General features: G+C 40.2%; 2 protein-coding genes across 2 annotated transcripts in view; both read right to left on the reverse strand.

Moving 5' to 3' along the window:
• The window catches only part of CD81 (CD81 molecule), an 81,275-nt gene extending 69,118 nt beyond the window's left edge, over positions 1-12,157 (reverse strand). Inside the window, exon 1 of the mRNA XM_081313604.1 lies at positions 11,961-12,157. Within this exon, the coding sequence (XP_081169730.1) occupies positions 11,961-12,026 (66 nt within the window). The 5' untranslated portion in view covers positions 12,027-12,157. The remainder of the gene's footprint in view (positions 1-11,960) is intronic.
• Positions 12,158-14,951: 2,794 nt separating this feature from the next.
• Positions 14,952-15,492, reverse strand: part of TSPAN32 (tetraspanin 32) — a 46,889-nt gene continuing 46,348 nt past the window's right edge. The window contains exon 9 of the mRNA XM_081313867.1: positions 14,952-14,976. The gene's annotated coding sequence lies outside the window, so the exon portion shown is untranslated. The remainder of the gene's footprint in view (positions 14,977-15,492) is intronic.

Here is a 15,492-nt window from a genome sequence, read left to right on the forward strand (position 1 = left end):
TGGCCTACTGGGTGGGCGTGGCTAGAGTGCGTATGGCCTACTGGGTGGGTGTGGCCAGCTCTGCATCCTTCGCATCAAGGGTGCCTATGGGGGCCTGGGCAGGAGTGGGACAGATCTGAGGGTCTCTGGCAGAAGGAGGGTCTTTGGGCCAGGGCCAAGGCAGTGGGGGCTGTTCCCTCACTGTTTCCAGGATGGTTTCGCGGGCCGCATGAAACCACTTCGGGGGCCGGATCTGGCCCCCGGGCCTTGTGTTTGACATGTCTGGTATAATCCATCTAACTATACTGTAGCTAAGTAATTAACACAACATAGTAATAGATTATCTTCTTTTTTAATCTTCTTTTATCTTCCTTTTTAACTGTGAGAGAGCTCTCGGAGTCCTAGTGGACAATCACTTAAATATGAGCCAGCAGTGTGCTGCAGCTGCCAAAAAAGCCAACAACACAGTGCTAGGCTGCATTAACAGAGGGATAGAATCAAGATCGTGTGAAGTACTAATACCACTTTACAATGCCTTGGTAAGGCCCCACCTGGAATACTGCATCCAGTTTTGGTCACCACAATGTAAAAAAGATATCAAGACTCTAGAAAGAGTACAGAGACTCTAGAAAGAGTAGAGAACAGCAACAAAGATGATTGGGGGACTGGAGGCTAAAACATATAGGGAATGGTTGCTGGAATTGGGTATGTGCAGTTTAATGAAGAGAAGGGTGAGGGGTGACATGATAACAGTGTTCCAATATCTCAGGGGCTGCCACAAAGAAGAGGGAGTCAAGCTATTCTCCAAAGCACCTGAAAGCAGGACAAGAAGCAATGGATGGAAACTAGTCAAGGAGAGAAGCAACCTAGAACTAAGGAGAAACTTCCTGACAGATAGAACAATTAACCAGTGGAACAACCTGCCTCCAGAAGTGGTGAATGCTCCAACAGTGGAAGTTTTTAAGAAGAGACTGGACAGACATTTGTCTGAAATGGTATAGGGTTTCCTGCCTGAGCAGGGGGTTGGACTAGATGACCTCCAAGGTCCCTTCCAACTTCTTCTTCTTCTTCTTCTTCTTCTTCTTCTTCTTCTTCTTCTTCTTCTTCTTCTTCTTCTTCTTCTTCTTCTTCTTCTTATTATTATTATTATTATTATTATTATTATTATTATTATTATTATTATTATTATTATTATCTTCTGTTTTAAAATTGACAACTACAAAGATCATGAATGAGGATTCTAATTACATGTCTTGCCAATAGCTAATCAGAATGTATATAATCTCACTGAAATAAAAATGCCAACATACATGGCTCAAATCTCTTGTTTTAGGTCTATATCATGTTTACAATCACAGCAGGAAACAGAAAATATGTGTGTGAAGTTTTGGAGTGGAAGATTCAATGGAAATGCATTAACAGTTACTACTTGTAATTATATAACCCAGTTTGCAGTGTTAAATGCACACTCTTGACCTGGACAGCTGCCCTAGTTTGAATTACAGACAGAGATATGTGAGGAATATTTTAGTTATCTAACAGATAAAGTTGCTTGGATTCCTTTGGAACTGAACTCTGATTAGGCAAGTGCTGCTGAGAAGGCTGAGTCTATGTTGTTAGGGGAAGAGACTGAGCTGAAGCTCTAATTTAGGAAGGTAGGGTGCCCCAAAGATTGACACTCCTGCATGTTTTGTTTAGCATTTACATGAGGCCACTAGGTAAGGTCATCCATTGGTTTTGGATCAAATGTTACCAGCTGAGCTTCTTGACTGATGCAGTTTGTCTTGTCCGATACTCAAGGCCTGCAAAGGTCTGGATGGGGAGTGAGAGTCAAGCTCATGCCTACAAGACAAAGAGGATATTTGGGTCACCCAAGGCAAGATATTTTCCTTTTTGTGTCCAGGATGGAGTACCACATCCTATTCAGGACTGGGATGCAATCTACGGTAGGAATTTTCCTAGACTCATAGCTTTTGGTTAAAAAATGGCCAAGACAGCCTTTGCACAGATCCATCTGGTGCTTATCTGTGGATTGGGAAGTCCTTCAGATACTTATGCTCTAGTTACTTCATGTCTGTAATGTGATCTAGTGAAGACCACTCAGAATTTGCATTGGGATGGCCAAGTTACACTTCAGAACACGTGTCATTTGGCTTCTGGGCAAATTTACATAGCAATAGCACTTAGCCTTATATACCGCTTCACAGTGCTTTACAGACCCCTCTAAGCGGTTTACAGTCAGCATATTGCCACCAACAATCTGGGTGCTCATTTTACTGACCTAGGAAGGATGGAACCTTGAGCCAATCAGGCTTGAACTCCTGGCAGTGGGCAGAGTCAGTATCCAATACTGCATTTTCAGCACTGTGCCACCATGGCTCTTAAAGATGCAGGTTGCCACTTATAAAGCTCTTCATGGCATAGAACCTGGCTATCTGAGGACTTGTCTCTTTTTAAGTAGTTACTATATGATTTCCCTCAACAACCGAAGTGGTAAAAGAAGAAGACTATATGAATGGAGAGAACTGACATGGTCCAGGTCCAAATAATGTCACATTATGGGAATCTGGAAGTGGGCTTTTCTGTCACTGTACCTGCTGTCTGGATAGAATCTCCTCTCTACATTTATATGGCCTAGAATCGATCTTGATATGATACTATTTAAAAGGCTTTAAAAACCTAAATGGCCCCTCCCAAAGAGTCAGATGATGTACAAATGATATGGGATGCCCTTTGTTGTTCAGCACAAGTTTTTTGTGAACAAAAGTACAATTTGCTCAGACATAAGAATATGATTTGCCTTCATATTCCCTTAAAATCATATTTATAAAAACTTGGGCTTAGATCAGGCATGTCAAATTGCAGGCCGGATGCGTCACCCCGAAACTGTGCCCATGCCATTGCTGGCAATGGGGGAAAAAGTCACGATATGTTGCGCTACATCATGTGACATTGCGAGTTTGATATGCCTGGCTTAGATACTTATGCATCTAAAATGAAAAAGAAAAAAAAACTTAGCAGCATCTATTCCTCAATATATTGGTAAAAACAGATCCCTATGCCTCGTATAGGTTATTAAGTGAACAATTTCCAAAATAAGGATGAATAATAGAAAATCTTGGGGTGCTAGAATGTGCACAACTTGATGTTCACAAATAATTGAATATAGATTTAATAGTGTTTAAAGAACTTCCTATCACTGGAAACGGGAAAAAATGCAGTCGTCCTTCCTTCTATTATCTGCTTGGAATAAGAAATCAGAGAACAAATGAGAAATCTGCTGGGTCACTAAACCTTCAACATTTGTTTTAAAATTCTATCTATTGTACTTTTCATTTTTAACTGTTTCTATTATTTATAAGCTGTTGTAAGAGGATTTTTATCCTGAAAGTAGGGAGGAGAAAATAGAAAAAGACAATGCAACCACATTTAGAGCAACATCCAAGTTAATATTCCAAGTTTCAAAGGAGACTAATAAAATACAAAACCAATCCAACAAGAATAAGATCAATTGTGTATTTATCCTAGAGGGAAAAATGGCTACAACAGCTTTAAGTTATTAACAGCATTAGTTTTTCACTCCAAGTTAACAATTGTAATAGGGAAACAGATTTACACTAAATAGGAAACCACAGCTGAGTAAATATTTACTAAAGAGCAGCTGAGCACTTAGAGCAAACCATCAAGTAAGGTCACATCTGTCTGATTCTTCAATAAATACTTTGACCACTGTTTGTCAGTTATACTTTAGAAAGGTAACATTTTGTTTACTGGTAAAAGACTGCACAACTGAGAAATGCTTCCTGTAGCCTGATAATCACATGTGATCCATAGTTATAAAAAAAAGTGAGGGAATTGGAACTGCAGGAATTCTGCTCATATTTCTTCAAACACTGTCTAAAGTACAACTATACTGGCCTTCAGGAACACAAGTGTGAGGTAACCCTCAGTAACATTTGATTTAATGGAGATCAAAAGACAAACACAGTTGCATCAATCCAACTATGAAAACAAGCATAATAGTGGCAGTGTTAGCAGTATAGAGATTTTTTTAAAGAATATAACCTGCCTTTAATTCTTTATTATATTATAAATGCTACATCATGAAGTACATTATGAATGAGATGAAAAAATCTTCAGTGGAACTTTCAATACCTTTCCTTCTATAGTACCTCCAATGTTCATGAGATTTAAGAGACAGTTCCAGAGTTCTCAAAAACAAAGCAGAAGTGACATAACAGTTAGACGAAACCTCAATTCAGATGTTGCTCCAACCATGGTTTGGGAATTAGGAATATATCATGAGCCTATACATGCTTCTCCCTCTTATCCTTATCAATTGTCTCCTTCATTCAGGAGTCCTTACGTAAACCCATAAGCTGCTAAACAAATTTATTTACAAGCCACAGTTTTACAAACTCACTTCAGCTGTCTTGAGACTGGCACTAATAGTTTATCCAGTCTGGACTTCACAGTAAACTACTGTCAATACAATCCAGAAATAGAGGGAAAGCAGGGGCAGCATGTATGACCACATCAAGACATTTTGCTTACCCAAAGCTAAGTAAAAGAATGAGATAGGTGGCTAGATAAGTGTGATAAAACAAAATAAAAGCAGCTCCTCTTAATTTCATACTCAGGTTTTGGCCAAACCTATAGTTGATGCTTATTTCATGAGATTTGCTGATGGGAAAGTTTTCAACTCACCTGAAAATTTAATTAGTTGCAATAATACCGGTGGGACATCCAAATGCTCTGTAATATCTTATCTTTGTTCTCAGATCACCAGCAGCTGCCATGATGGGACAACTGACTTATTCTGCTCAAAAAGTGTTCACATGCATTTAAACAGAGTTGGTCCTTCATTCCCCTTACCTCCAAATATATACTCTTAATTAATTGCAGGTTGCTCAATTTGGAAAGAACTGGAAAGATCAATTGAATAGACTGTAGCCTTATAAATGGACAGAGCTATTTTAAATACCTTTTAAAAAGAATCTGCTGGCTTATTTACACTAGAGCTTAATACAAGATTAAATTGAAAAATAGGACTTTTTGTATGATTGTGCAATCAACATTCATAGTGTTTTTTTCTTTTTCCATGGCCTCCAAACAAGCTTCTCACTGACTTCACAAAGCAGCCAATTTGTTGTTGTTCAGCCTCATAAATTTTGTTGCTTTCAGTGCCAGTACAGGTAATCCTTGACTTATTATCACAATTCAGCTCAAAATTTATGTTAAGTGAAACATTTGTTAAGTGAGTTTTGCCCCAATTTATGACCTTTCATGCCCATTATTAAGTGAATCACTGCAGTTGTTAATTTAGTAACAGGGTTGTTAAGTGCTTCCCCACTGACTTTGCTTGTCAGAAGATCGCAAAAGGGGATCACACGGCCCTAGGATGCTGCAACCATCACAAATACGAACCAGTTGCCTAGTGTCTGAATTTTGATCACGTGATTACAGGGATGCTGGATTGTTGTAAGGGTGCAAAATGGTTGCAAATATAAATTTGCCTTATGATGATTGGGTTGGAAAACACTTCTAAAGGATTTTTCTGACTCCCTTACACTTTTGTTTGCCTGGAAGCCATAGAGTATTTGTGGACATGTTCAAATAATCATGATTAAGTTCTTAATCATGACTAACATGATTTGCAACAAAGGTTAACTTCTATGTCCTCAATATTTCATTTGTGCCCAGTATTCACTTTTCAGCTGCTGGTAATAATAAAGATTCTTGATTTTGTGATTCCTCCAACTGTGAATTTAGCAAATTGCACACCCAGTACAGTTCCTGCTGCTGCTTGCTAAGACTTCTGTTATAGGAAAAAATAGAGCTAAATGTTTATCTAGATGTAAATCCCAACTGGCATAAAAGCACCAAGGAATGGGCTTGATTGAAATGTTATTAGCAAAGCCATTTGCAACTGGAAATATAATTTTTCCCTGCTTCTCTTTTTGGCAAGTGGTTGTTTATAAGAATTTGCTAACTCATTGTGCCCAATACCAATCACAAACACTCTGAATTTGCATTTATGGACTTTATTTATGCAGACTTAATGGAAATGAGAAACAGGAGACACATTTGTTAATATTAATAGGATCATTTTCATAACTGTTTACTCTGGAGAAATGCAAAAATTATCACAGTTACTGTATTGTTTTTTCCCATGTGCTGCTTCATCACACTAAAGCTAATTTTAAGCTCCCCTTTAAGCTCCCCGCCCCCTCATTTTTCAAAACAGATTTTTTTCCCCCATCTACAACTTTTTATGACAGGTCACAGTATACTTTGTTTCTTGTAAAATGACCTTAAAGTTTGTACAACTCATAGAAATGTTGTGACAAACGATTTGATTAAAGTTTAAAGTTTATTTTTTTTTTATTGAAAAGTTTTATCATACATTTTATCTTTGACAGTCCCCCCTACCCCTCCCCTGTCCCTCCCTCCTTACCCCTCCCCCCCTCCCCACCCCTGACTTCCCAGAGCTAAGTACAAGGTATAAAAAAACAAAGAAAGAATCATAAACAACCATATGCTAACAACCATAGACTCTAAAATCTATCACTCTCTAGCTCGCATAGGATAACTACAAACACTATTAATATAGAATATATAAAAAAACAGAAAAAAAAAGAAAGGAAGACTTATTCAAATACTACATAAAACTTCTTAGTCCCATATTTGTTCTGGATATACTCAATCCATTCCTCTTAACAGTTTAATAGCCTCCTTAGACTTCAAAACCTCTAACTTCAAAATCAAAGCCTTTTCTTTTTCCTTTATTTCATTCTCCAATTCTTCCCTCCTAGCTTCCACAGCACATCTATGTTTATTGTTCATATATATCAACACCCCTCTCAAATAGGCCTTGCTAGCATCCCAAACCATATCCATAGAGGTGCCCTTATTCATATAAATTTCAAAAAAAAAAACCCCTTCATCCGCTGTTTACATTCTTCCACATTTCTCTGGTTTCTAAACAAATTCTCATTTACGCGCCACGAGCGCCTATCTCTATTCTCCTTATAAATCTCTAGCCAAACTGGGCTATGATCAAAAATAGTTCTTGCACATATCTTCACCTTCTTAATCCTTAAAAAAAAAGTCATTAGTCAACAAAATAAAATCGATCCTGAAAAAAGATTGATCTGTCAGAAAAAAAAGTATAATCCTTTTCATGCGAATGTCTTTCACGCCAAATATCTCGCAGTTCCAAGTCATCAAGTTTAAAGTTTATTATATTTGTATACCGCCCTTCTCCCGAAGGACTCAGGGCGGTGAACAGGGCACATATAAAATACAAAGTACAAAAGTTAAAAGAGAATTAAATATAAGCCCGAGCTAAAACAATAAATAATAGTATAAAAAAACCACAATAAAAACCCCAACACATCCCCCATCAGGCCAGGCCGGCTTGTTCAAATAAATAGGTCTTCAGATCACGTTGGAAGGAGCGAAAGTCAGGCGCCGTCCGGAGCTCAACCGGCAACTGATTCCATAAGTCCGGGGCGCCCACAGAGAAGGCCCTCCCCCTGGGGGCCACCAGACGACATTCTCTGACCGGTAGCACCCTGAGGAGGCCCTCTCTGTGGGAACGCACAGGGCGGAGGGAAGTTGATGCCGGCAGCAGGTGATCCCCGAGGTACTCCGGACCCATGCCATGTAGGGCCTTGAAAACCATTACCAAAACCTTGAATCTCACTTGGAAGACAACTGGTAGCCAATGCAGCTCGCGGAGCAGAGGTGTAACATGGGAGTATCGGGAGACTCCCAAGACAACTCTCGCGGCTGCATTCTGTACCAGTTGGAGCCTCCGAGTGGTCTTCAAGGGAAGCCCCATGTAGAGAGCGTTGCAGTAGTCCAGACGAGAGGTCACGAGCACATGAGTGACCGTACACAGGGCATCCCGGTCTAGATAGGGCCGCAACTGGCGCACCAGGCGAACCTGGGCGAAGGCCCCCCTAGTCACCACTATATGGTCTTCTAAAGTAAGCCGCGAATCTAGGACTCCCAAGTTGCGAGCCCTATCTACGGGGGGGGGTAATAACTCACCCCCCATGGAAAGAGGTGGAATATTCTGAATTAGCCCAACGTCTTTGCTTCTATTCTTAAAAATGAGATTTATTTTTCTTACTCCTAGGAAACATTTAGAATGAAATACTCCACATTTCACCAAAAGCTCCTCCTTTCCATTTGACTCTATGATTATGCTGTTGGGACCTTCAGGAAACCTCATTCTTGTCTGAGAAGACAAAAATACATTCCCGAAAAAGGCAAAGGAAAACCATTTCCGAACTGTGGCCAACAAGCTGAATTTGAGGGGTCTTTAATGACATTATCATTTTTCCTAAGGAATTTGAAGAAACTAAATCATTTTTATAAATGAGGCAGGAAACATTATGCCCTTTTGTACCCAATGAAAGAAATCCCCATAAATATATCTTAATTAGATCTTCTCTGAATGCAATGTTTCCTGAAACCTGTGTGCAAGTTAATATGAACATTCATACATTGAATGAACTTGGAAGTATTTACAAGTAGACTAATGGAGGCCGAGAGAAATGGCAATAACAACAGCAAGGGTAGTTACACTATAGAAAAATTCTCTTATTAAGCAATTGGTCACAAGGAAATGTGGAACTGAATGGACAAACTAGTAATGAAAGTTTAAGAAATCATTACAAGAAGTTGAAAAGAAATGCCTGGTAACACAACAGTAGAAAAATCTGAACTGATTAGCTGCACAATAAATCTTACATAGCCTTCTTTTAAAGTTTCAGCCTTTTCAGATTTTACCACTATAAATACTATGTCAACATACTATCAAACACTGCCTAAAGATTCTAGATAAGGAGAAAGTGGGGAGAGATGCCGATGTTATTGTTCCCTTCCCCTATTGCGGCAGGAAGAATGGAATGATTTAAGATTACAGCAATTTTATCCATTCTGCTTTAGTCAATTCAACTAATACATTCAGAGATTCATTCCCTAGTTTTCTTCTTCCTTATGCATATTTATTCATAATTCTCTCTCCATCTGTTCAATATCACTCACAATAATAATAACTATAACTTCATGTGCAGCTATCCCTTTTTTTCCCTATCCTTCAACTCTTTTCTGGTGCCGGATCAGAATCCTTTTAAGTCCAGACCCTTATCATTCCCAGAATATCAAATTCAAATTGAATTTTGACAGTCTAGAGCTCTAAAACAGGGGTGTTAAACTGCTGATCCACAGGCTGGATGTGTCATGCCAAAACCGCACCCACCCTTTTGCCAGCAATGGGAAAAAAGTTGTGATACTTTGTGACACGTCACGTGACGTCACGAGTTTGACACCCATGCTCTAAACACTGTCATAGTTAGCTTCCACAAGCGAAGCTAAAGGGTAATTAATAAACTGCAGCTGGTGCATGCATGAAGACTAATCTGAGAGCCTTTCTCCACTCTCTCCTGTGTTTAGATCTAAGATTCTAGGAACAGATTAAGTATATCAAGAGTGCATGGATGTATTCTTGCCAGTCTTTATGTAACTAATCATAAAAAATTGTTTAAGAATGAGATTCCAAGATTACTTCAGTTTTTTCAAGCATATTAAACATGATATATATATACTCTGTCATCAAGTTGTTCACGACTCTTATAAACCACACAGATATTTTCCATGGTGAGCTGTCCCTCCTTGGTCTTTCAGGTCTTCCAATGATGCACTCATTGCCACTGTCTGTGAATGTGTGTGTATGTATATATGTATTTATACACACAAAAACAGATAAAATTTTAAGAAATAATCTTGATTGACCTAGCTGCTTAGAAATTGCTTATAAAGAATTGCCAGACTTCAAATCTGATGTCTGCAAGTTGTCCAGCTCTTTTCAAATTCTATGAATCCCATTAATTGGAAAAAAAAACCTGATTGGGGAAAGTTGATCTACTGCGTTCAAGTGTTTATATCTTGTGCTAAATTAAAACATTGGGTGTTTAATTTGGGAAACAGGGCATTGTGTAAAACCAGCCACTGTGATTCATAAACTACACCTTTATTTTATAAGGCTACCTATCTCACAGTGACTCTGGTTGATGTAGAAGGACACAAACACAAACCACAACACATAAACTTATGCTTTACTTATTCAAAAAGTGATAACCACACTGACGCTAATATAATATATGAACTCATTTGTAATTCAACCACCTCTTCTTAATCCCTTTCTCTTTCCATAGTTTAAAGAAGAGGACAGGGCAGATTTAAGGAGCATCACAAAGTGACGCAGCTTGGAAACAGGGTAACTCTAGAATGAATAGGATAATAGAAAACAAACACGAATTGTCAAGACTTTATATGAGTTTCCAAATATGTCTAGAAGAATTCCTATCAGCATTATATACATATTTTCTCAGACGTTCAACAGTATTTATAGAGAAAATTCAAGAAACAGACATATCTTGTTTACTTATCTGAGTAAACTTATCTGAGATGATGGCATGTAAAACATTTTTTCTATACAGCTTGTCTTCGAAATGGTTTAACTGGGACAAATAGTTTCAGATGAGCATTTAGCATATACAGATATCTTAGCCCTCTTCCTCAACAAGTACTCAACATTGCCGGTGTTTGAAAGCAATTAGATTTATAGACATTTTCACACAACATTCCTACAAATTTTTATTTTTATCCAAGAGCAAGCCTCAAAATCTGAAGGTGAAAACTTAATTTCCTACCAATATGAATTTTAAGTAATCTGTGAAGGCCTGAATTTCTTTTCTACTTGAAACCCGGGGAACTTGGAGAAACTCAAGACCTTCTGAGACTTGGGGTGTGGTTGGTGCAACAACCAAGGAGGAAAGATGAGATCATGAAAGGCAGTCTCAAAAAATGCTGTAAGTCATCCATTTTAGACCAACATTCAAATGAATATATTTCTTCTGTTATAAACATGACCGGTCTTCTTCCCAATCACTTCAGTTCTCAGGCTGATTATACACACACACACACTAATTTCCATAATTCATTAAATAATAAAAAGAAGCAAAATGCTAGATTTAATTTCCATAATTCATTAAATAATAGAATAGAAGCAAAATGCTAGATTTTTCCTCCAATATATTACTTTTAAAAATAAATAAATGATATTCCCTTAGACATACCCACTTAGCTAAGGTTCCAAAACCACCACCCAAAAATCTACGGGACACAAGCTACCTTTATTTTAAAAAAAAAGCTGTTTAACAAACAGGAAACTCTTGCTTTCCACTAGATTTATAGTGTAGTCGGCGTGAACTGCAAGGGACAAGAAGTCCCTTGGAGATCCAAATCTGCTCCACGCAACCAAGCTCTTACAACAGTCTCTTATTACACATCTGCATTCAGGTGGGAGTTAGCAAAAAGATTAACTTGCAAGTTGGCTAAGGAAAAGTTTCAAGACGCTACAAGTACACGGGGCACGAAACGTCACATGGCATCAAACCCAAATGAGCCTTCTCTACCTCGTATGCTGTTTTTTTTTTTTTAAAGGGAAAGAGGTAAGAAACAGACGGTTTCTAAACCGGGTTTGTTGTTTTTGTTTTTTTGCGAGCAGCGCCCGTTCGGCTCTCGATTTTCCCTTCTTCCACCCCATACCCTGATTCCTTTCGGGCAAACCCGGGTTCTGAGCTCTGCTGTCTCTTTCCATGCGACATCCCTTTCGGTCGATGCAGCAGCGCTTTGCAGGAGAACGCGCCCTGCTGCCCGGATGAGGCAGTCATCCCTCCACACCACGCCGGGGAGAAATCGGGCGAAAAGGCTAGCCCGGCTGGGCAGCAGGAGACGCCAGGCTGGGCTCCTGTGGGAGCCCGTTTCTTTGTTTTGGTGGGAAAAGAAGGCGAGGAGAAACCAGCCACACGACATTAATCACGGAGAGATTCAACCCCCCCCCCCCGCCTCCCTCCCTCCAACCCGGGACGGAGCAAGCGAAGGCCCTGGAAGACGCCACTCACCCAGAAGACAAAATTGAAGACAAACAGCAGGTATTTGATGCACTTGGTACAGCCTTCCACTCCCATTGCTGCGGCGAGGATTTTGGCCTCGGGTTTGGAAAGGAGGAGCCGCGCGTCTTGTCGCTGCGAGGTCGGAGAGATTTTTTTCCCTTTCAGGCGCACAAGACAAACCAAGCCGCCCCTTCTCTTTTCCCGTTATTTCCCCTCCCTTGCTTGGGTTGCAGACACCCTCCCTCCGTCCCTGGCCCCCAGCCAACCTGCTCCTCCCACCGGCTCGAAAAACGGCGAAGGGGAAAAAAAAAAATCACACTGCCTCCTAGAGGCTGTGGCTCCGGGGGTCGCCGTCTCAACTCTGGGGGCTGAGGCGAGGGGGTGGAGGGCGAGGGCGGGAAGCTTTCAGCAAGGGGGAAGAAACCGAGCCGTGGGATGCGGTCCCCCGATGTGGCTTTGGGTGAAATCAAACCGCAGGGCTGGTTTTGTACTGGAATGGAACCACAATTTATAACCCTGTAACCAAAAGGAAGGAAACGGACTGGCTACCTGCTTGACGTTGTTTTTTTAAAAATAATAATAATAATAATAATCCACCTAAAGGTTTTTAATTAATAAGCGATCTGCTGCCCGGCGCCCTGATGGCAGTATCAATGACGAAAAGGTTCCTAGAGGGATCAACCAATCAAAAGGATTGATCGCTGATGCAATAAAATAATCTGTGATTGCTTCCAGTCTGTTATTTCACACATAAAGCATCCTCTTCCAGGTCGGAAAGCAGAAGTCCCAAGATTCAAGCAACAAGTTTGTTCAGAAATGCACCAAATATTTTCAGAGCCAGGGCCTTTTCTATGGAGCAAAAGGCAGGGAAGGGCTTTTTATCTTATTTTGTTTTTCTTTCTCATTTTATTTCCCTTCCAGTACCCGCGTAGAACTAAAGGTGTATATATAGGACCTCAAATCAAAACATGCTGAAGGGGGCCAGTTTGCACCACTTTGGCAGAACCGGTAGCTATTTTTTTGTTGTCCAGGCCCAGAAAGGGGTTCCAGAAGCAGCATCCACACACAGAACTAGTTGTTCACATAGCTGAATCCCACCACTGGGCATATTACATCAATAAGTGTACTGTAAAATCAAAATGGCCCCTGTGGTTGGACCATGACTGAACAGAGTGAAGATAGGCAAGGGTAAGGCATCTTTCTGTCATTTTTTTCCAAGTATTTCTGAGATATTTCTCAATCCTGAAAAAGCAATCTGAGCAAACAGTTGCTTAATTTCAAATTCCTGTGTAAGCAGCAAAAACATAGGACCTGTGATGGCTTATGCTGAATTCAGACTAGTTTGTGGGCTTGGCTTGAAAGATAGCCAAGTTTTAAGTCAAAATAGCTTTGCTTTGGAGAGGAGATTTTAGTGTTTTACCTCCTTCCTACAGTATGCAAACAGCAACTTCCTTTTCTGTGCAGACTCTTGGGCTATTTATTGTAACTCCCTTGGTATGTAGTGGAGGTGGTTTATAAAAGAAATCCTGGCCTAAACTTACCTGTTTCTGAAATCTTTAAAAAGTTGGGCGAGCAACCTGGAACTCATACAGTCTGTCCTGAGCCCTTTCTTTGTGAGCCTAGAATTCACTGTTGCTGCAGTTGCTGCCATTTTAAGCTAGGAGCTGCTGAAAAATACTGTATAAACCCTAAATAAATGTGAGCTCCAGCCTTCACAACTTTGCCACTTTTGAAAAATTCTGAAATATCTTTGCCAGGAATGGAGAATAGACACAGAAGTATTGTCTTTATTAAAGAACAGAGGAAATGGAGAAAAAAATGGACACTCTGGGATATATGATTATTTTGTAAACTTCTTGATGCGGGTAAAACTCATTACTTCCAAATTCATGCCTCTGACCTTGCATAATTTAAAGCAGACCACCACCTAAGTTAATGGGAAATGAATTGGGCTATTTCCAAAGCCCAGGATCTGGCTGTGCAATTGGTCAGGCTATGTGCAGAGCACTGTTGTTTTTGTTGTTATTCTAGTTGCCTTCTGAAGGAAAAACACAGATTGGGTCATGGTGTTCCCTGACTGTTTTTTGCAGTTTGAAATGAAAACATGTGAAAATGATCCCAGGCTGGCTCCAAACTATCTGGAAATTCAGTGGTTTGGAAGTGTCTAATCTTAAACAAAAAGTAAAAATAGGATCCTTTGCCTTTAAATTTTGGATCTGGATTACCTTGTAATTTCTGTGTCTCTATAATATTTGTCCAGTGCAGCTGTCCCCAAACTGGGTATTCTCCAGGTATGCAGATTTTAACTCCCAGAATTTGTCAGCCAGCAAGATCTTTACTAATGGTTTTGGAAATTCAATGCTACATATTCAAAGGCTGGAGAAAGCTAGGCTAAGGCAAGGGTAAAAATCATGTAGCTCTCCAGAGGCTTTTGGGCTTCAGCTCACATCAGTTCTAAGTGGTTCTGCTAGACTAGAGCTTCTGAAACTCGACAATAGCTAGACTAGCGGAATACTGATTCAATACATCTGGCTTGAATAATTTGGAATGGTATGAAATACTCTTTACTTACCAGATTTTTAGAAGGAAAAAAATAATTCTAGAGATTTTAAATTTCCTTCCTTCCAGATATTACAGGTACATTCCTTTACCTGAGTGGAGCATTGTTAGGCTCCTCTACATTTTTTTCTTCCCAAGTTAATTACATGTGTGAATCTCTCCAGTTAGGAATTTTACAGTGAATGGGATATTTGAAGATTATGACACAGGTTGGCTTTATGATGACACTACTACATACAAGAACGAAGTTGTGAGACCGATGTAAATTATTATTTTCACAGAAATAGTATGAAAAAATGAAACCACATTTTGATATTTTTGTCAGTGACCAATAACCCATGGCTTTTCAGTATAAAACATCAGGGCTGTAGGGGGAGAGGAGCTCAAAAAAAATCCTTGGATATTTAGAAAATCCTTGCAGCTTTCTAAAGGAGCTCATCCAGAGTCAGTCTCTTGTTGCAGGAAGCTGCAAGTAAGGAATTCATGATGAAGTGAAACAAAAACCTAGGGAACAACTAAACAAGACTTGCTTATTTGACTTGGCAGATGACTACCTAAGGCAGACATGTCAAACACAAGGCCCGGGGGCCGGATCCGGCCCGCAAAGTGGTTTCACGCGGCCCGCGAAGCCATCCTGGAAACAGTGAGGGAATGGCCCCCGCAATGGCCTCCACTGCCTTGGCCCTGGCCCAGAGACCTTCCTCCTGCCAGAGACCCTCAGATCTGCCCCACTCCTGCACAGGCCCCCATAGGCATCCTTGATGTGAACGATGTAGAGCTGGCCATGCCCACCCAGTAGGGTGTACGCATTCTAGCCACGCCCACCCAGTAGGCCACGCCCACCCAGGCCACACCCACCCAGCCCCCTGAGGGCAATCGCAATGCTGATGCGGCCCTCAATGAAATTGAGTTTGACACCCCTGACCTAAGGGAAAAAATTCCACTCAGAATTATAGTGGGGTTTTACACAGGCCAGTTGGGA

The sequence above is a fragment of the Vipera berus genome (genome assembly GCF_964194415.1).
Source record: "Vipera berus genome assembly, chromosome: 1".
Classification (NCBI taxonomy): domain Eukaryota; kingdom Metazoa; phylum Chordata; class Lepidosauria; order Squamata; family Viperidae; genus Vipera; species Vipera berus.